We start from the raw sequence: 21295 nt of genomic DNA, 5'->3' as shown, positions 1-21295 counted from the left end.
TGATGACCGTTGCTTTATAATATAGTTTTGTATCTGGTACAGCTAGGACACCTTCATTTGCTTTTTTTTTATTAATTCCCTTGAAATTCTTGATTTTTTGTTCTTTCAGATGAATTTTGTTGTTATTTTTTCTAGGTCAGTAAAATAGTTTCTTGGGAGTTTGATTGATATAGCACTAAATAAATAGATTAGGTTAGATAGTATTGTCATATTTATTATATTCACTCGACCTATCCAAGAACACTTGATATTTTTCCAATTGCTTAGATCTGACTTTGTGTGGAAAATGTTTTGTAGTTTTGCTTATATAGTTCCTGACCCTCCCATGGCAGATAGATTCCCAAGTATTTTATTCTATCGACAATTATTTTAAATGGAATTTCTCTTTATATCTCTTGCTGTCAGATTTTGATAGTGATGTATAAAAATGCTAATGATTTGTATGAATTCATTTTGTATCCTGCAACTTTGCCAAAGTTGTGGGTTGCTTATAATAGTTTTTTAGTTGATTCTCTAGGATTCTCTAAGTATACCATCATATCATCTGCTAAGAGTGATAATTTGGTTTCCCCATTAACTATTCTAATTTCTTTAATTTATTTTTCTTCTCTTATTGTCAAATCTAGCATTTCTAATACAATATTGAATAATAATGGTGATAGTGGGCAACCTTGTTTCACTCCTGATCTTATTGGAAATGGTCCCAGTTTATCCCCATTACATATGATGCTTGCTGATGATTTTAAATGGACGCTACTGACTGTTTCAAGGAAAAGTCCATTTATTCCTGTACTCTCTAGTGTTAGATTTTACCAAATACTTTTTCTGCATCAATTGAGATAATCATAAGGTTTTTGTTAATTTGGTTATTGATATAGTCAATTATCCTAATAGTTTTCCCAATATTGAACCAGTCTTGCATTCCTGGCATAAATCCTACTTGGTTGTGGGTGTATTATCCTGGGGATGATTTTTGGTAATCTCTTTGCTAATATTTTATTTAAGATTTTAGCATCAATATTCATTAGGGAGATTGATCTATAATTTTCTTTCTTTGTTTTCATTCTACCTAGTTTAGGTATCAGTACCATGTTTGTGTCATAAAAGGAATTTTGTAAGAGTCCTTCATTCCTATTTTTTTCAAATAGTTTATGTAGTATTGGAATTCATTGTTCTTTAAATGTTTGATAGAATTCACATGTAAATCCATCTGGTCCTAGGGACTTTTTCTTAGGGAGTTAATTAATAGCTTGTTCTATTTCTTTTTCTAAGATGGGACTATTTAAATAATTTACTTCCTCTTCTGTTAATCTGGTCAATTTATATTTTTGTAGACATTCTTACATTTCACTTAAGTTATCAGATTTATTGACATAAAGTTGAGCAAAGTAACTCCTAATTATTGTTCTAATTTCCACTTCATTGATGGAAAGTTCTCCCTTTTCATTTTTGAGACTAACAATTTGATTTTCCTCTTTCCTTTTTCTAGTCAAATTAACTAAAAAATTTTTCCACATTTTTGTTGGTTTTTTCATAAAACCAATTCTTAGTTTTATTTATTAATTCAATAGTTTTTTAGTTTCAATTTCATTAATCTCTCCTTTTATTTTTAGAATTTCAAATTTGGTATTTGATTGGGGGGGGGTTATTTGTTCTTTTTCCAGCTTTTTTAGTTGCAACCCCAATTCATTCTTTTCTTTCTCTATTTTATGCAAGTAAGCATGTAAAGATATAAATTTTCCCCTTATTACAGCTTTGGCTGCATCTCACAAATTTTGGTATGTTATCTCATTATTGTCATTCTCTTGGATGAAATTATTGATTGTGTCCATGATTTTCTGTTTCACCCATTCATTCTTTAGAATGAGATTATTTAGTTTTCAATTACTTTTTGGTCTATTTTCCCCTGACCTTTTATTGAATGTAATTTTTATTGCATTGTGATCTGAAAAAATGCATTTACTATTTCTGCCTCTCTACATTTGGTTTTGAGGTCTTTATGTGCTAATACATTGTCAGTTTTTATATAGGTTCCATGAATTGCCAAAAAGAAAGTGTACTCCTTTCTGTCTCCATTCAATTTTCTCCAAAGATCTATTTTACCCAACTTTTCTAGCATTCTATTTACCTCTTTAACTTTTTTCTTATTTATTTTGTGGTTTGATTTATCTAGTTCTGAGAGTGCCAGGTTGAGATTTCCCACTATTATAGTTTTGTTGTCCATTTCTTCTTGCAACTCTCTTAACTTCTCCTTTAGGAATTTAGATGCTACACCACTTAGTGCATATATGTTTAATATTGTTATTGCTTCATTATCTGTGGTACCCATTAGTAAGATATAGTTTCCTTCATTATCTCTTTTAATTAAGATCAATTTTTGCTTTTGCTTGATCTGAGATAAGGATTGCTACAGCTGCTTTTTTTACTTTACCTGAAGCATAATAGATTTTGCTCCAGCTTTTTTACCTTTACTCTGTATATATTGCTATGCTTTAAATGTGTTTCTTGTAAACAACATATTGTAAGATTCTGGCTTTTAATCCCTTCTGCTATCCACTTATGCTTTATGGAAGAGTTCACCCCATTCACATTTATAGTTTGTTATGCCACAGTTCTCTTTAACTGTCCTGACTCAGTTTCCCTGTACGAGTTTCCCTTGTCTCAGTTTCTTTAATTGTTCTGTCTCAATCCCCTAAATTGTAAACCCTGTTCTGGGCCATTAAGACTGAGGACTATTTGCTCTAAGGTTATAAATTGTTAGCAAGATAAACAAGAGAGTAGAGTTCTTAACACTTTTCTGTCCTCAAGAATTTACAATATCCCTCTAAAATATTCCAAGATACCTCACTGATATCTTTATTTCTGTGTATTCAGACATCCTGTCTCTGGGTTTTTAGGATTCATGGCCTCTCTATCCTGACAGAAGTTTTTCCTGCTTCTTACCCTTTCCTTTGTTTAGAGAAAAGGTATTTAAGAAGTTGGGCTTCCTCCATTCATTGCTGGAGGCTGGCAGCTGTATGCTAGATGCTGTCCACTGGATTCTTTGAGATGACAGTCTCCTCCAGCCCTGGGACCAACATGGATTCCTTGGTCCCAGTATACTTATCTCTGTCTGACTGGATAATTTGAGACGAGAGTCCTGTCTAGTCAATTATACTCTCCCATTAATAAAATATTTAAAAACTCTCTAATCTCTCTCATACCTCAGTTTCTCCGGCATTACAGTTAAAACTACTGATTTTGTATTTCCTGCCATCTTATTAGCCCCAAATTATACTTTTTTCATTCCTTTTCCCCTTTCCCTCTTCCTCAATATTTTACCTATGAGCACTACTTGCCTCAAGCAATCCTTCCATTTTAGAGATCCTCCCCCTTTTTTATATCTTTCCCCTAATATTGGTTTCCTCTTCTATTCCTTTTCTTTTCCTTTCTCCCCCTCCTACTTTTCTCTAATATGAGAGAAGTTTCTCAGTGAAACCAAATAGCTAATATTCTTTCTTTGAGCCAAGTCTGATGAGAGTAAGATTTACATAATGTTCATCACTCTCTCTTCTTTCCCTCAATTATAATAGGTTTTCTTTGCCTTTCCTGAGATGTAATTTATCCTCATTTTACCTCCACTTTCCTTCCCCCCTCCTCCCGGATACATTCCCCTTTCCACCTCTAGTTTCTTTTTTATATTATAATAGTAAAATCAGATTATACCTGAACTTTCTATGTGTACCCATAACAAGAAATACAGTTACCAAAAGTTCTTTTCTTTTTACCTTTTAATGCTTCTCTTGAGTTCTATATTTGGAGGTCAAAATTTTTGTTTAGCTCTGGTCTTTTCATCAGAAATAAATGAAATTCACCTGTTGCATTGAATGTACATCTCCTTTCCTGAAAGAAAATGCTCAGTTTAGCAGGGTAATTTATTCTTGGCTACATTCCAAATTCCTTCCTTTCAGAATATCAGATTCCAGGTCCTTCTATCCTTTAAAGAGGAAGTTGCCCCACTATCACCATTACTATTCAATATTATATTAGAATTAGAATTAGAATGCTAGCTTTGGCAATAAGAGTTGAGAAAGAGATTAAAGGAATTAGAATAGGTAATGAGGAAACCAAATTATCACTCTTTGCTGATCATATGCTGGTATACTTAGAGCACCCTGGAGATTCTACTAAAAAGCTATTAGAAATAATCCACACCTTTAGCAAAGTTGCAGGATACAAAATAAACACACATAAGTCATCATCATTCTTATATATCACTAACAAAATCCAGCAGTTAGAATTACAAAGAGAAATTCCATTTAAAGTAATTACTGATAGTATAAAATATTTAGGAATCAATCTGCCAAGGGAAAATCAGAAACTATATGAGCAAAACTACAAAACACTTTCCACACAAATAAAGTCAGATCTAACCAATTGGGGAAAATATTAAATGCTCTTGGATAGGGGGAGCAAATATAATAAAGATGACAATACTACCTAAACTAATCTATTTATTTAGCTATTTTAATGACCTAGAAAAAATAAGAACAGAGTTTATATGGAAAAACAAAAGGTCAAGAATTTTAAGGGAATTAATGAAAAAAAATCAAATGAAAGTGGCCTAGCTGTACCAGATCTAAAATTGTATTATAAAGCAGCAGTTACCAAAACCATTTGGTATTGGCTAAGAAATAGATTAGTTGATCAGTGGAATAGGTTAGGTTCAAAGGATAAAACAGTCAATAACTTTAATAATATAGTGTTTGACAAACCTGAAGACCCCAGCTTTGGGGATAAAAACTCACTGTTTGACAAAAATTGCTGGGAAAATTGGAAATTAGTATGGCAGAAACTAGGCATTGACCCACACTTAATACTGTATATCAAGATAAGGTCAAAATGGCTTCATGACCTAGGCATAAAGAAAGAGATTATAAATAAATTAGAGGAACATAGGATAGTTTACCTCTCAGATCTGTGGAAGAGGAAGGAATTTATGACCAAAGAAGAACTAGAGATCATTATTGATCACAAAATAGAAAATTTCGATTATATCAAATTGAAAAGTTTTTGTGCAAACAAAACTAATGCAGACAAGATTAGGAGGGAAGCAATAAACTAGGAAAACATTTTTACAGTCAAAGGTTCTGATAAGCCTTCAATTCATTTTACAGGTGAGGAAACTGATAAAGTTGCTAATATTTTATTTAAGATTTTAGCATCAATATTCATTAGAGAGTTTGATCCATAATTTTCTTTCTCTGTTTTCATCCTACCTAGTTTAAGTATCAGTACCATGTTTGTGTCGTAAAAGGAATTTTGTAAGAGTCCTTCATTCCTAATTTTTTAAAAACTATTTCTAGCCATATGAAAAGATGCTCCAAGTCATTATTAATCAGAGAAATGCAAATTAACACAACTTTGAGATACCACTACACACCTGTCAGATTGACTACAATGACAGGGAAAGATAATGCGGAATGTTGGAGGGGATATGGGAAAACTGGGACACTGATACATTGTTGGTGGAATTATGAATACATCCAGCCATTCTGGAGATCAATTTGGAAATTGCACAAAAAGTTATCAAACTGTGCATACCCTTTGATCCAGCAGAGTTACTATTGGGCTTATATTCCAAAGAGATTTTAAAGAAGGAAAAGGAATCTGTATGTGCAAGAATGTTTGTGGCAGCCCTCTTTGTAGTGGCCAGAAACTGGAAACTGAGTGGATGCCCATCAATTGGAGAATGGCTGAATAAATTGTGGTTTGTGAATATTATGGAATATAATTGTTCTGTAAGAAATGACCAGCAGGATGATTTCAGAAAGGCCTGAAGAGACTTACATGAACTGATGCTGGGGGAAATGAGCAGGACCAGGAGATCATTATATACTTCAACAACAATACTATATGATGATCAATTCTGATGGATGTAGCTCTCTTCAACAATGAGATGAACCAAATCAGTTCCAATAAAGCAGTATTGAACTGAACCAGCTACACCCAGTGAAAGAACTATAAGAGATGACTATGAACCAATACATAGAATTCCCAATCCCTCTATTTTTGTCCACCTGTATTTTTTATTTCCTTCACAGGCTAATTGTACACTATTCCAAAGTCCGATTCTTTTTGTACAGCAAAATAACTGTTTGGACATGTATAGATATATTGTATTTAGCTTATACTTCTACATATTTAACATATATTGGTCAACTGCCATCTGGGAGAAAGGTTGGGGGGAAGGAGGGGAAAAGTTGGAACAAAAGGTTTGGCAATTGTCAATGCTGAAAAATACCTATGCATATAACTTGTAAATAAAAAGCTATAATATAATAAAAAAGAAATTAAAAAAATAAAGTAGAAGCTGCTAGGTCCTGGGTAATCCTTATTGTGGCTCCACAGTATTTGAATTGTTTCTTTCTGGCTGTTTGTAATATTTTTGCCTTGGTCTGATAGTTCTGAAATTTAGTCACGATATTCCTTGGAGTTTTAATTTTGGGGTATCTTTCAGGAGGTGTTCAGTGAATTCTTTCAATTGTTGTTTTACCTTCTGATTCTATGACATCCAGGCAGTTCTCTTTGGTGATTTCCTGAAAAATAGTGTTTAGGCTTTTTTTTCAATCACAGTCTTCAGGGAGTCTGCACCACCCCACAGAGTCTTCACTACCCTGGGCCTGCATGTCTGCACTGGTGTGGCATCTGTGCCCAGCCTGCTTGCGTTTGACTGCCTCCCTCTGTTTCAGATTAAAAGAGACCTTTTCTGGCAATCTTTAAAATTATCTTCTGCTGTTGTTGCACTCCCAATATTCGTGGATTCTGCTGATCCAGAGCTAAATCAGAGACTGGATTTGGTAATTGATCTGAGTGTTATAGAAGATCAGAAAGAAATGTGTGTCTTCTCCGCCATCTTGGCTCCGCCCCCAGAAGTGCCCACCTCATACATTTTCTTGATAATTACTTTGTATATTCATTGTGTTTACTTATTTGTGGACACACAGTATCTCTCCTCAGCCTCAAGTAGAATGTAGCATCTCTGAGGGCAAGGACTTTTATTTTTCTTTTTATATCCCCTAGCACTGAATTCGTCTTTCAGATAAAAAGTGCTTAATAAATGTTTGTTGAATTAATTTCTATTGAATTGTTCCAAAGTCTTTTTTCCCCCACAAGTGCCTCTGCATATAGCCTCTCCAACTAAATTAGTAAATACCCTGAAGGTAAGGTTTGTATGTTTACTTCATTTTCTAATCATACAGCAGACAGCATCTGATGGCACCTAACAGATATTTGATCACAAAAAGCATAACATACAAGGAATAAGGAATGCTGGGTTCCTTCTCTCTGGTATTAGTCCCAATTTATCTTGCATATATATTTTGTATGTATCGAATTGTTTGCATGTGGTCTCCTTGAGACCAAGAGTCTGTTTTTGCTTTTATATCCCTAAAGCCTGACAGATCTTAGGTACTTGCTCACTTGATTTGACTAATCCCAGAGCTGCATCTAACTCATTGTTTGATAAGAGAGTCACTGGACCTCTTTAGCTTCAGTATCCTTGGTCTTGCTAGATGATGGCAACTAGGCAGCATAATAGACAGAACAACAGCCTTGGTGCTCAGGAGGACCTAAATTCAAATTTGACTTCAGAATTACTACTAGCTATGTGACTTTGGACAAATCACTTAATCTGGTTTGCTTCAGTTTCCTCACCTGTAAAATGAATTGAAGAAGGAAATGGCAAACCACTCTAGTATCTTTGCCAAGAAAATCCTAAAAGGGATCATGGAGAATTAGATAAAATTTAAATGACTCAACAACAACAATAACAAATGCTGGAGTTCAAATGCTAATAACATAAGATGATTCTAAGATTCTAAGACTGAAAAGATGAAGTTACTTAATGTTAGTGACAGCTAGAGCTACACTAGGACTTGATCCTTCTGACTCCCAAACTAGTAATTTCTGGCCTACAGCAGGCTGCCTCTTTGGAAATATGATTAATTTTCTTTTTACGACAGTGACTCCAGACAGGACACTCCCTTAGGTATTTAGAAGCAAAAGACTTGAGTTCAGGTCAACAGTATATCCTATATAACCTTAAACAGGTCACCTGTCTGAGCTTCGATTTCTCATCTATGTGTGGGAAAAGGTGAAGAACTTACAGATTCTAAAGTAGATCAAGCCTTATAGGCCTCAGTTTCTGCTTCTCTGAAGTCAAATGATTTTAGATAAGTCCTGGACTACGTGGCTGAAGAAGCTGTATATCATCTTGTCTACTACATTCCACTGACCAACTAGGAGAACAGTAGATTTATGGAACCAATCACAACATATAGAGGGTGGGATTTTGGAGGTTCTTTGTCTGAAATGTATAAAAGCTGTAAGCATTTTCAAGGTTCTGGCCCTATCCTGCTGTGAAATTTTGCTCGCCGACCAGGATGGGGTCCGCTTCTTGAGATTCTAATAAATAATTTTGCTTTCTATGAGTGATCTCTGTAGTAGTCAATTTGGGTAGGTCTTTTTGTCCCAAACATCTATAAAATGGGGGGGGGGAGAATAATAGCTTCACTACCCATTTCATGGGGTTGTTACTGTAAGGAAAGACTTTTGTACAACTGCACAAGTTATTTTTATTCTTGTGTTGTTTTTGAACCACCAAAATCTTACCTAGTTGGTTATCTGGAAAGAGAATCCAAACCAAAGATCAACAAGTCCTCCCTATACTCCCTCTGGAAAGGGAAAGGGAAGATATAGTACTATTTCACTTTTAAATTAAATTTTATTTTATTTTTACATCTGAATGTTCTTCCTATCTCTCCCTCTTTCTCCTCTCACCATGAGAAAGCAAGAAAAATCTTTGAGATTCTCAGTGAAACCAAATGGGAAAAAATAATTCACATTTAAATATTTTAAGGATTACAAAATCTTTTTCTCATAGTAGGTGGTATAAGTATTATCATCTCCACTTTATAAATGAGGAAACTGAAGCCTGGGGAGGTTAACTCTACTTCCTGGAGACAGCTGAGTGGTATACTGGATAGAACATTAAGCTTGGAGTCAGAAAAAGTTCTAATCCCTTCTCAGAAAGCTTGTATGTTTGTCTCAGTTTCCTCAGCTGTACAATAGGGATATTAATAGTACTTACATCACAAGATTATTGCAAGAATCAAATGAGATTGTATTTGTAAAGCACTTGGCATAATGCCTGACACATAGTAGATGCTTAAAAATGCTCATTCTCTTTTCAATCACCCCAACTATAATCCCACAGCTAGTAAACTTTGAACTCATTTTCAAATTCAGTTTCTCCTGACTACCATTTATGCTGCTCTGCATAAATGTCTATGGGTTTTTATTCTCAAAGGACTTCAAAGGGGAAAGTAGGAATAGAAGGTAAATTGCTAGTGGTGGTACAAGATCTGGTGGATAAGAAAGACCCTGAAAGTCTATATGGTCCTATCATTAATTAGATGTGGAAAAACTGGGCAAGTCATTTAACATCTCTGAGTCTCAGTGCCTTCAAAGGAGGAGGTTGAATTAGATGACCTGGAAGGTCTCCCCCTCCCCTAGTTATTTGAGTCCACATATGAATCCAAGATTTCCTGAGACAACAGCAAAACTGATCCCAAAATATAACTTCTTTTCTCCAAAATTGTTCTCATCTATATACCAAGATATTCCCATGATAATTCAAGAACAACCCCAATAGCATAAAAGTAGCCTGAAAAAGAAGGGATGATGGAGGGAAGGGATGAACTGGAGGAAAACTGAAAGAAAAAACTAACTCAGACATAGGGCTATGTGCAACCCAAATATACAGTATTGGAAGCAAACCAAACTTATTTTTTATGACTAGATTTAGGCTTTCCAAAGCCTGTGTTTCCTCCATAAGACTCAAGGACTAAGTATGACTCATAAGACCAAGGGATTCCCTTAAGATAGCAGCTGTTCTTCCTATCAGAATGAGAGCACCTAAAAGCAAATACAATGCCTTCTGCTATAGTATTCATGGCTCCTAGAAGGCAAAACTAATTCTTCCTCCAACTGATTAGGGACTTCCGGAAGAGAAGTTCTATAAGACTATAAATTTACTGAAAACAAGCTTATAGATCTTCCTATCACACCAAGCATTCACCAAGGATATGGACTGGGTGCTTCTTGAATCTTAGAGACTGCCTGTACTATTAAAAAAAACTGGGAGTCTCAGAGAACAGAAACCATATTTCCTCCATAACATTGGAGGCCCACTAAAGACAGAGTCTGTGTATCCTTTTTCTCAAAATGTGAAGTCCCTGAGGGTAGGTTCTGTGTGCACACAACTCACATCCCCCTCCCAGCAGATTGGAAATTTCCCAAAAACAAGAACCTTTTAGCCCATAAGACTGGGAACTCAAATAAATGAGTTGTCTCTCTCCTTTAAGACCACATGTTTCTCCCAATGCTGAATGAAGTGACTAGAATGAAAAGAACATTGTATACAGTAATAGCAAGATTAGTTGATGATCAATTGTGATGGTCTTCTTAGCAATGCAGCAATTCAAGACAATTCCAATAGATTTGAGATGGAAAATGCCATCTGCATTCAGATAGAGAACTATGGAGATTGAATGCGAATTGAAGTATAATAATTTCATCTTTTTTTATTTGATTATATGCTTTTCCTTTCTCGTGGGTTTTTCCCTTTTGGTCTGACTTTTCTTGAACAACATGACAAACATAAAAATATGTGTAGTAAAAGGTTTGCACATATTCAACCTGTATCAAAATGTTTGCTGTCATGGGGAGGAAGAAGGGAAAGAAGGGAGGGAGAAAAATTGCAACACAAAGTCTTACAAATATGAATGTTGAAAACTCTCTTCACATGTATTTGGGGAAAAAATGCAATGTTATTAAGGAAAAAAAAGAAAATATAAAGACTAATGGTTTTTTTAAATTATAGTATATGAATGTAATGGAATAGTATTTGTTCTATAAAAAATAATGAGCAGACAAATTTCAGGAAAACCCGGAAAGACTTACATGAACTGATGTTGAGTAAAGTAGAAAAATCAGGAGAACATTGTACATAGTAACAGAAACATTGTGCTATGATCAATTTTGATAGACTTAGCTCTTCTCAGCAATACAATCATCTAAGACAATTCCGAAAGACTCATGATGGAAAATCCTATCCATATATATAGAAAAAACAATAGACTCTGAATGCAACTCAAAACATACAATTTTTACTTTTTAATTTATTTTCTTTCTTGTGGTTTTTCCCTTTTATTCTGACTCCTTTTTCACATGACTAATGTGAAAATATGTTTAATGTGATTGTACATAAACAACCTATATCAGATTGCTTGCTGTCTTGGGGAGGGGAGAAGGGAAGAAGGGAGAGAGAAAAAAATTGGAAATCAAAATCTTGTAAAAGTGAATGTTGAAAACTTATCTTTACATATGATTGGAAAAAAATAAAATACTATTAAAAGAAGAGAAGGTTTTCAAAATCAGGAACTATTCTATTGTTGTTCTTTCAGACTGGAGCCAGCTAAGGGCAGAAGCCATCTTCCCCCTAGAAGACTAGAGGCTTTCTAAGACATTGCATCTTCCCATCAGACTGGGGTTTCAATGAGAGAAGAGAATGTCTCCTCTGTTAGACTTAAAGCTTCCTAAATACAGAAGCTGTGTCTCCTCCTTAAACTAGGGGATCCCAGGGTGAGAAACTGTGTCTCCTGTCATCACACTAGTAGCTAGATAAAGGCAGAAGCTGTCTTTCCATTAGACTACGAACTCTTCAAGAATGGCAAACATGTCTCTTCCTTTCCCAAAAAATTCCTTTCCCTCACACCCCTATTCAGCACAGCACATGATGGGGAGAGGGGTGGAACTATTATTTCAGTGCTTAGCAGCTACAAAAGCTAATTTTTTAAACTTTTTCCTTTCCCAACCCTAAGATCCTGAAGAAAAGTTTATGCTAAGAGGATATGACCCATCAGATGATCTGGGAAACAGGAAGAACAGCTCCCAATTCTGTATCCTGAATCAGAGCTTGGTTTCCTCCTAAAGATTTATTTATCACTTTGGACAAATCATAGTCTCTTTTTCATCTCTATCCTGGAAGAGGATGATCCCTAAGAGTGAATGGATTCTAAAGAAACTCATGATAGATCCCAAAGAGTTCCAGAGAAAAGATCTGGGAATGGAGGAAAATTGGCCTTAATGTTTATGTAATTTTAATTTAAAAATTAATTTTAATTATTTAATTAATATATTAAATATAATATAATGTATGTAATATAATCAATTCAAAGAACTTTGATTTGGAGTCAGATGACCTGAGTTCAAATCCCAGCTTTGCCACTTTTTCACCATGTAACTTTGGGAAAGTCACTTAAGCTTATACAAACCTGCATTTTCTTATTTTGAAATGGGAAGGTTGACTAAAGAAGTGGTGTGATGTAGTGAAGTATAGAGTGACAAGATCACCAAGTTTTCAGTCAGAGGGTCTGGGTTCAAAGTCTAACTATGCCATTTACTTCCTGACCTTGAACCTTATCTCTCTCTATTTTCTCCTTGGTAAAATAAAGAGAGTTGGACTAAATGGTCCCTTCCAGATCTAAGACTACCTTTGTATGACCTCATAACCTCTTCTGGTTCTAAATCTCTGGTTTTATAAGCTTAAGATCTCTCATGATGCATGAGCATCATTTACTCATCAGGTCAATTTGTAGTTTCAGGATGCATCTCTCCCAACAAGATCCCTTGGAAGCAGAATCAAGATAGCGGAGAATAGACAGGTCTTTGTCTGAACTCTTTCTGGCTTCCCTCAGATAAACATCAGATCAAGCATCTGAATGCATTCTAGAGTGATAGAACCCACAGATATTTGGAGTGTAACAAATTTCCAGCAGAAGATATTTTGGAAGAATTTCAGGAAAGGTCTGTCTCAATCAGGTAGGGGGAATGCACAGGTGCAGTGCAGTGATAAATATATTGTGTCCAAGATGAGATTTGAACAAAAACTCCTGTATTTTCCACTGTACCAAAACTTCTTAAACTGTAGGTTGTAAGCACATCTGGGGTCACATAAATGTGGAGGTCACAAAAACTTTGACAGTAGAAGATATCAAATATTCAACCAAGATTTAATTCTTTATGAAAAAATAAGATAAACAAATCATTAGTATGTAAATTTGCTTTCATCCTTTATAAATAGTAAAATTACGTTATATCAAAGAATATTTTAGAATACATTTCTTTATCATATATTATCAGTAAATGTTTTCTTTGTATTTTATTTTGTATTCTATTTTATATATCTATATACCCAAAATCACATAAAAATTTCTCTGGTGAAAAGAGAGTAGATAAAGTTCTAAAGACTCTGCACTGTGCCACCCTGACAATTATAAAAGGAATTATTAGTGATAGCCTATATCCTATACCTAAAGAAAGTATAGTCATATGTGGCAATTGGACATATGTATATACATATATATATATGTATATACATATATATAATCATGGATTTAAATCTGGAAGGGACTTTCCAACTCCCTTCTTCTACAGATTATAAAATGGAAGCATAGATAAGTTAAATGATTTTCCCAGAGTTACACAGATAATAAGTCATCAAAAAATGGATTTGAAACTAGATCTTTCACCTATGTAGAATGTATGCCTTAAAGTTAAGGACTGTGGCACTTTTGTATAGATATTCCTTGCACTTAGCAGAATTCCTGGTACATAAAAAAATGCCCAATTAACTTTTTTTTCAATTTTATCATTTATTTTTAACATTATTTTCTTTTTTAAAATACACATTTCTTTATGAATCATGTTGGGAGAGAAAAATCAGCATGTGTTGATTTACATTCATTCTCCATAATTCTCTCTCTGGATGTAGATGGTGTTTCAATCCAAAGTTTGGGATTGCCTTGGATCAGTGAACCACTGAGAAAAACCAAGTCTTTCGTAGCAGATCATCACACAATCTTGCTGTTACAATATATTCCTGGTTCTACTTGTTTCGCTCAGCATCAGTTTGTGTACATCTTTCCAGGCCTTTCTAAAATCAAATTTTTCATCATTTTTATGGAACAATAATAATAATTTATTTAGCCATTCCCCAATTTATGGGCATCTATTCATTTTCCAATTCTTTGCCATCACAAAAAGAACTGCTACAAACATTTTTACACATATAGGTCAATTAACATTTATTTTATTGCTGTATTGAAAACAAAATAAAATAAAATAAAGTCATGCCGAATCCTTTTAATGCAATATGGGGATTCAAGGTTATCTAGTTCATTGGTGTCAGTTTTAAAGAAAAACATTCTTGTGGATGTATATTGACTTAGAAAACCAACAAATTAACATTATCTATGTTTTATTGTATTTTTATTTATATTTTAATTGAATTCAAATCCTACTGGCTGTGAGGTGGATTGTGTGTGTGTGTGTGTGTGTGTGTGTGTGTGTGTGTGAGAGAGAGAGAGAGAGAGAGAGAGAGAGAGAGAGAGAGAGAGAGAGAGAGCCATCTGACTACTCCAATCCTATCATTTTTATAAGTTTACATATATATATGTATATATATGTGCATATATATACATACATAGTATCTAAGGGTAGTCATCTCTTGGACAAGGGAAGGGGAAGGCAGGAAAAAAAGAAAAAGAAAGAAATATGATAACTTTATTATATATTTAAAAGAAATAGCAAGTTGTATATAACAGATTTGCAGTTTCACATCTTATGGAAATGCTTGGTTTTTTTCCACAAATTAAGAATAAAATCAATAATGTTTTAAAAGATAAAGTGATTTGTTTAAGGTCACACATAGATTACACAGTGACAGAGTCAGGATCAAACCCAATTTCTCTGAAAATCAATCCAAGGCTCTTAACACTAAATTAGTTCAGTTCTCTACCACCATTATACCACTACTTCCCTCAAGGAAGTTAAGAAACCTGGCTCCTCCACAGCAAATGATTCCGTGTCTTAATTGATCAACCATAAGGGAATTTATCCTCCAAATCTCTCTTCACAATAGAACAGATCAGAGTCCTCAAACCATTTTTTCTCCCAATTTTGAGGGAGCCTTCTTTCAAGAGAATTCCCTGTGTTTCCTGAGTTTCTTCAGTCTCACATCCTTTACAAAACTAGGGTGTCACAAGTTTCTAGTCTCTACTAATCAGGATTTGGGTCATTAAAAACTGCACCTTAATTAAGAGACAATGTATACTATAGACGATTACAATTGTCATTTCAACATGTTACTGGGTGGAACAGAGTTAAAATATGATGTCTCAAATATCTAGGTTACCAATAACAATCCAGTTTCTGTGGTAAATAAAAAAAAAAAGAAAAAGAAAAGAAAACATCAACATGGGTTTGTTTTTTCACAAACTTGGTTGGTGTTATAATGCTACTATCAAGGACATAGATGTCACCTGTTAAATTCCTACCAATTTTACATACCCATTTCAAATTCCACCTTGTCCAAGAAGCCTTTCCTTGAACCCCGAGAATAGATTTTCCCCCTTGTACTGGGATTTGGATTTGTTCTACAGTGACCAATGCTCTTAATTATTATCATATACCAGAGTAGTCCACATTTGTGTTATATTCCCTCTTAATAGAATAACTATATTTTATCTACACTTTTTTATTTCCCTCATTCCATTGCACAGTGTTCTACATACATGTTTAAATGTTTCTTGAGTGAATAAATAAATGGATTAATGGATGGTTTGATTTGTTTTTCTAGTAGAGTACATTGTTTTTCTCTGAGTCATGCCACATATATCTCTGGTTCTCCTCTGACTAAGGGCAAGTATTTGCTACATCTGGCCAAAGTTAGAATTCTGGTGGTCCTAAAAGACCATAACACCAATTAGATAGCTGGGATTCTAAACATAGAAGATGGTCTTAGGAAAGCAAAGTTAACTGGTCCACAATAGAATGAAGCCCACAGCCTGAACCTTGAGTCAAGAGACAATGTGGTGCCCTGGGAAGAGTGCTAGAATTGAACAAGATTTGTATTCAAGTTCTGGTCTTTACATTTACTAAATCTGACTACTGACAAGCCACTTCACTTTTCAAACCTCAGTTTTGTCTCTTGTAAAATGGGGAAAGCATTTGCACTCCCTACCTCACAGTATTACCTTTGTTCATCTCCTTCTGAAACACATTAATTATGTGATCCATGACAAGTCATGAAAGTGATCTTATGGGTTGAAATGGAGGCAACTGAGGCATTTCTGCATCTTTAAAAATGAAAATGAGAGCTATAATATCTACTTCACAAGATGATTATTAGAGTCAAGATAATAGGGTTTTTTTTTCAAACTTTAAAGCCCTAATTTCTATTTAGAAATTAGTGCTAATTTTGGTAATCAATATCATTATTATTACTAAAAATGGGAATTAGCGATGAAAGAAGCATGCAAGGTAAATGGAAGGATATAGTCCTCTACTTCCTGAGAGATAAATTGTCCTCAGGAATAAATCAAGGCCATGGCTGGTGTAACTTCCTAACTTCAGCCAGTCCACATCATTGATTGAGTACACACTTCATAAAAAATACTGTACTGAGTGTAGAATGAAATACAAACCCAGAAAAGACCCAATCCCTTTCCTTATTATAAAGAGCTTCCAATCTAGATAGAGAAATAAGGTAATGTGACTGTGGAACAATCACTGAGAGAAAGAGAGAGAGAGAGAGAGAGAGAGAGAGAGAGAGAGAGAGAGAGAGAGAGAGAGAGAGAGAGAGAGAAAGAAAGAAAGAAAGAAAGAAAGAAAGAAAGAAAGAAAGAAAGAAAGAAAGAAAGAAAGAAAGAAAGAAAGAAAGAAAGAAAGAAAAAATAAAACAGACTTTCTTCCAAAGTGATTATTGTGAAGCAATGCAATGATTGGACCAATCCTGACAAATAAAGGATCTTCAAGTCCTGCTAGTGTGAGATGGGGGAGGAAGGAGAGAAAGGAAGGAAATTATAAAATGTCAGAACTAGATGAAATCTTGAAGATTTTTTTATAACTTTACACTTTTTCACTTTTATACTTTACAAATAAGAAAAATGAACATTTAAGATAAGTTACTTTCCCAGCGTCACATAGCAAGTAATGGCATAGCTAGGACTTGTACTTGAGTCTCCTGCCTCCCAGGCCAGGTCACCTCTTTGACCTCTGTGATGCTATCAAAGCCCAAAAACTAAGAATCTTGGGCCAATAGTCTAGCAAGCTCCTCATGCCATTCGTTCCTTGCCAGATCTTTCAGAAACAATGTCAGCCATCCACCCATGTTAGTCCTTATTGACACCATTACATCAGGGATGGGACTAAGTCACCTGTTAGGTTGTGCATTTCAAGAATCTCAAGTGGTCCACCCTGTGCCTTCATTGAGGGGGAGGTGGAGCCCCATAGCAAGAAAAATCACATAAGGATTGGCTCACAAATGCAAATGAGGAATCAGGCACAGTATAAAAGCCTCTGGAACCAAGTGTTCTTCACTCATCTCAGCTAGCTTCTCTTCTTGCTTATCCCTCCTGGTGAACCAGGTAAGTGAGAGCCTTGGGCTTGGCTGATTTGTCTCCTCTAGGGGCTTCATCAGTTTTAGTCTTTTTGGCTTCTGCCTCAATTTATGGTAGCTAGACAGGGTCAGAGATTCTTCAGGCTTTGTCAGGAGTCAGAACCTGTTCAGTCTTTGTGTTGCCAGATTCTACAACTCCGTAACTATAGATTTGCTTTTTGAGGGGGAGAAGAGATATTTAAGAAAATTTGCAGGGGGAAGAGAAGGGGGAAAAGATTTGGCATTGATGTCTCCTCTGAAAAGGTTAGAGGATACATCTGTCAATGCTTGCAATAGAGCTGGGATCTGAGCATCCCCAAATGCCTCCAGAAGGTATTAAGTAGAAAGAGCACTAGGCTTTATCAGTATCCCAGCTCTTGTCTTGGCTCTGACACTTAGGAACTTTGTAACCTTGGACAATTTTATTTTTCAGTTTCTTTTGAACTAGAGGATAGCTAAGGTCCCTTCCAGATGTATAATGCTCTGGTTATGGTCCTCCCTGAAGGAGAGGCTCATCTTGAAGCTGCCTCTCATTTTTTAATCTCAAAGAGTATATCTTCAAAGACAAGGGCTACAACTCTCTTAAAACCTCAGAGTGCTGAGCATAGAGTAGGTGCTCAGCATCTCCTTAGAAACTGGTTAGTTGAGGAAGGAGAGTTTGTGGGTGTATCAGGATTTCTATATCTACAGTGAAATGAGCTACCTGAAGCTATATTCATAGACAAAAGTGGACTAGGAGTCTTCCCTTTCATTTCGGGCGTAGAGAAACAGATTACAGTACACCCAGTGTGGATTTCAGCCAATCATGTAGAAGTTAGAATCTCTCTTCCAAAGCATGGCTGAAGTACCAGCACTCACAGGAGGCCTTCTGTGATGCTCCTTCCTAATTAATGCTTTTTTCTCTTAAAATTATTTTATATCAGTTTATATATGCTTTATGTTGACTTCATTGTAAACATGTTGGATCTTCCCCTAATACGGTAAAATGTAAGCTTCCTGAGTGGAAGCTTATAGTTTGGGCTTCAGTTTTTTTCTCTTCATCATTTGGAATGGTATCTTGCATTTGGCAGATGTTTAATAAATGTCTGATGAATTGATTAAAATTGAATTTATGGACAGAGGTCCAAAAATTTTGAGGCTGAATGGAATTGGGGAAGCCAAAGTCACTGAGGTCAACTCTATCTCTAAGTGGAACTACAATAGAACCAACTTCTTCTGATACTTGCTTTCTAACTTTCTCAATCTCAAATCATCTACAAGATTCTAGGTCCAAAATCTATGCTATCCCAAGCAATGTGGTCTATTATAAAGAGTGTGGAAATTGAAGTAAGGATGATAGATTCAAATTCTACCTCTATTAAGATTTGTGTGTGGATAGGAGTAGATCACAAACTCTATGCCTCAGCTTCCTCATCTGTAAAACAGAGATAATCATGCTTGTAGTTTCTACCTTACAGGGTTGTTTTGAGGCTCCAATGAAATGAATGCAAACCAAGTGCTTTATATATATTATTTTCATAGTAGGTTAGTTGTATTATCATCTGTGGTGGAAAGAGTTCTGAATTTGGAGACACACACAAAACAAACACAAACAAAAACAAAACCAGCACGAAATCTCAGCTACCTGTGTGATTCTGGACAAAGCACTCTGAACCTTGATTTCCTCACCTTTTCCTCACACTATTTCTCTAAATCTCTTCCAGCTATAATCCTATGACCTTATTAAATGATCACATTGACTCCTGAAAAAAGCAAAACTTTCCAGAAAACCTCACTTTGGTGGTCTGGGTGGAATTGCTGGGCAAGATTTGGGATAACATCTTATTACACTTGTTTAGAGGCCAACGTGTTTTCTGAGAAACCCCAATTAGTTGCGTTCAAACCAAGACTCCCCTTCAGCTTGAATTCTCAGTCCAGACAAGAGGATTCTCAGGTCTAATTGTTTCTCTTTTCTTTCCAAGCTCTTCATCCCTTGCTACTTAAAAGATGTCTTACCAGAAGACCCAGCCCACACCCCAGCCCCCAGTAGGATGTGTGAAGGTCTCCGGTGGCGGCGGCGGCGGCGGCGGCTCAGGGGGCGGCGGATCCGGTTGCGGTGGGGGTAGCAGCGGTGGTGGCAGCGGCGGCGGCGGCGGCTACTGCTACTCCAGCGGAGGTGGTTCAGGTGGCGGCGGATCCGGCTGTGGTGGAGGTAGCAGCGGTGGTGGCAGCGGCGGCTACTGCTACTCCAGCGGCGGTGGCGGCGGCGGCAGCGGCGGCAGCGGCTGTTACTCCAGCGGTGGTGGTTCCAGCGGTGGTGGAGGCTCCTCCGGCTGCGGTGGCGGCTCCGGTGGCGGCTCCGGTGGTGGCTCCTCCTACTATCCCAGCCAACAGAAATACTGCGGAACCAGCGGCGGCGGTGGCGGCGGCGGCGGCTCCGGCGGCTCCGGCGGCTCCGGCTGCGGTGGAGGCTACTCAGGAGGCGGCTCTAGCTGCGGCGGAGGCTACTCTGGAGGCGGCGGGGGTGGCTCCAGCTGCGGAGGCGGATACTCCGGTGGAGGCTCCAGCTGCGGAGGCGGATACTCCGGTGGAGGCTCCAGCTGCGGAGGCGGATACTCCGGTGGAGGCTCCAGCTGCGGAGGCGGTTCCGGGGGCGGTTCTAGCGGCGGCTCCAGCTGCGGAGGCGGCTCAGGCGGCGGCTCTGGCGGTGGCTACTACTGCGGCGGCGGCGGCTCCAGCGGCGGCGGCTCCGGCGGCGGCTCCAGCGGCGGCGGCTACTCTTCTCAGCAGTGCGTCCAAGCTCCATCCCAGCAGAGCAGCGGAGGGGGCTCATACGGGGGCTCCTCCGGCTGCGGGGGCGGCGGCTACGGTGGCGGCGGCTCCTCCTCCGGCTGCGGCGGCGGCTCCAGCGGTGGCTCCAGCGGTGGTGGCTGCGGCTACCCCAGCGGCGGCGGCGGCTCTTCTGGCTGCGGCGGCGGCTCCTCTGGCTGCGGCGGCGGCTCCAGCGGTGGTTCCAGCGGTGGTGGCTGCGGCTACCCCAGCGGCGGCTCCTCTGGCTGTGGCGGTGGCTCCGGCGGTGGTTCCAGCGGTGGTGGCTGCGGCTACCCCAGCGGCGGCGGCGGCGGCTCCTCTGGATGCGGGGGTGGCTCTTCCGGGGGCAGCGGCGGTGGCTCCTCCGGGGGTGGCAAGGGAGTGCCCGTGGCCCACCAGACCCAGCAGAAGCAGGCACCTTGCTGGCCATCCAGCAAGTAAACCATCCTGCTCAGCACCCAGAGGAATGAGCACAAAGTTTGCTCTTGCTGTAGCCTAAAGGTTTACAGTTCTCATGATATTGCCTTAAAATTTGCAAATGCCTTAAATTCTTCCCCAGTCTCTAAAAGGAAGGGTCTCCTTTCAGCTGCCCTTTAACCTCAATGGCAGTTCCAACACCTGTGTCTTATTTTCCGGGATATTTAACCGGACTGGGAAATGTCATCATCCCATACACAGACCTTTCAACCTAGTTTCTGTACCATCTTCTTATTTTGCCTTAAGCTAATAAACTTGCAATTCATGAGAATTTCTGTGTCTAAAGCAGTCTTTCTATATCAGGTTCTTCTGTTCTTTTGGGAGGTGGGACTTGGGGAAAAGTGCAGCCAGAAATGGGGGTGAAGGTGGAAAAGAAGTGAGGATATTCTACATTTTCACATTCACCTATGAGAAATCCACATAATTTTTTTAATGGATAGGAATGTTGCTCATAATTAAATCTTTCCCTGGAAAAGGATAAATCTT

At 37.6% G+C, this 21295-nt stretch overlaps 1 protein-coding gene across 3 annotated transcripts in view; it reads left to right on the top strand.

Moving 5' to 3' along the window:
* The window catches only part of LORICRIN (loricrin cornified envelope precursor protein), a 74495-nt gene extending 53415 nt beyond the window's left edge, over nucleotides 1-21080 (top strand). Inside the window, exons 1-3 of one of the 3 annotated variants that reach the window (XM_051994045.1) lie at nucleotides 17371-17531; nucleotides 19504-19655; nucleotides 19734-21080. In XM_051994045.1, the coding sequence (XP_051850005.1) occupies nucleotides 19529-19655; nucleotides 19734-20773 (1167 nt within the window). In that variant the 5' untranslated portion in view covers nucleotides 17371-17531; nucleotides 19504-19528 and the 3' untranslated portion in view covers nucleotides 20774-21080. Of the gene's footprint in view, nucleotides 1-17367; nucleotides 17532-19503 lie in introns of those variants that run through there. The other 2 variants (XM_051994042.1, XM_051994044.1) reach the window with 2 other exon arrangements.
* Nucleotides 21081-21295: the final 215 nt, after the last annotated feature.

The sequence above is a fragment of the Antechinus flavipes genome, chromosome 4, assembly GCF_016432865.1.
Source record: "Antechinus flavipes isolate AdamAnt ecotype Samford, QLD, Australia chromosome 4, AdamAnt_v2, whole genome shotgun sequence".
NCBI lineage: Eukaryota > Metazoa > Chordata > Mammalia > Dasyuromorphia > Dasyuridae > Antechinus > Antechinus flavipes.
This window is presented reverse-complemented; position numbering and strand designations above follow the sequence as displayed.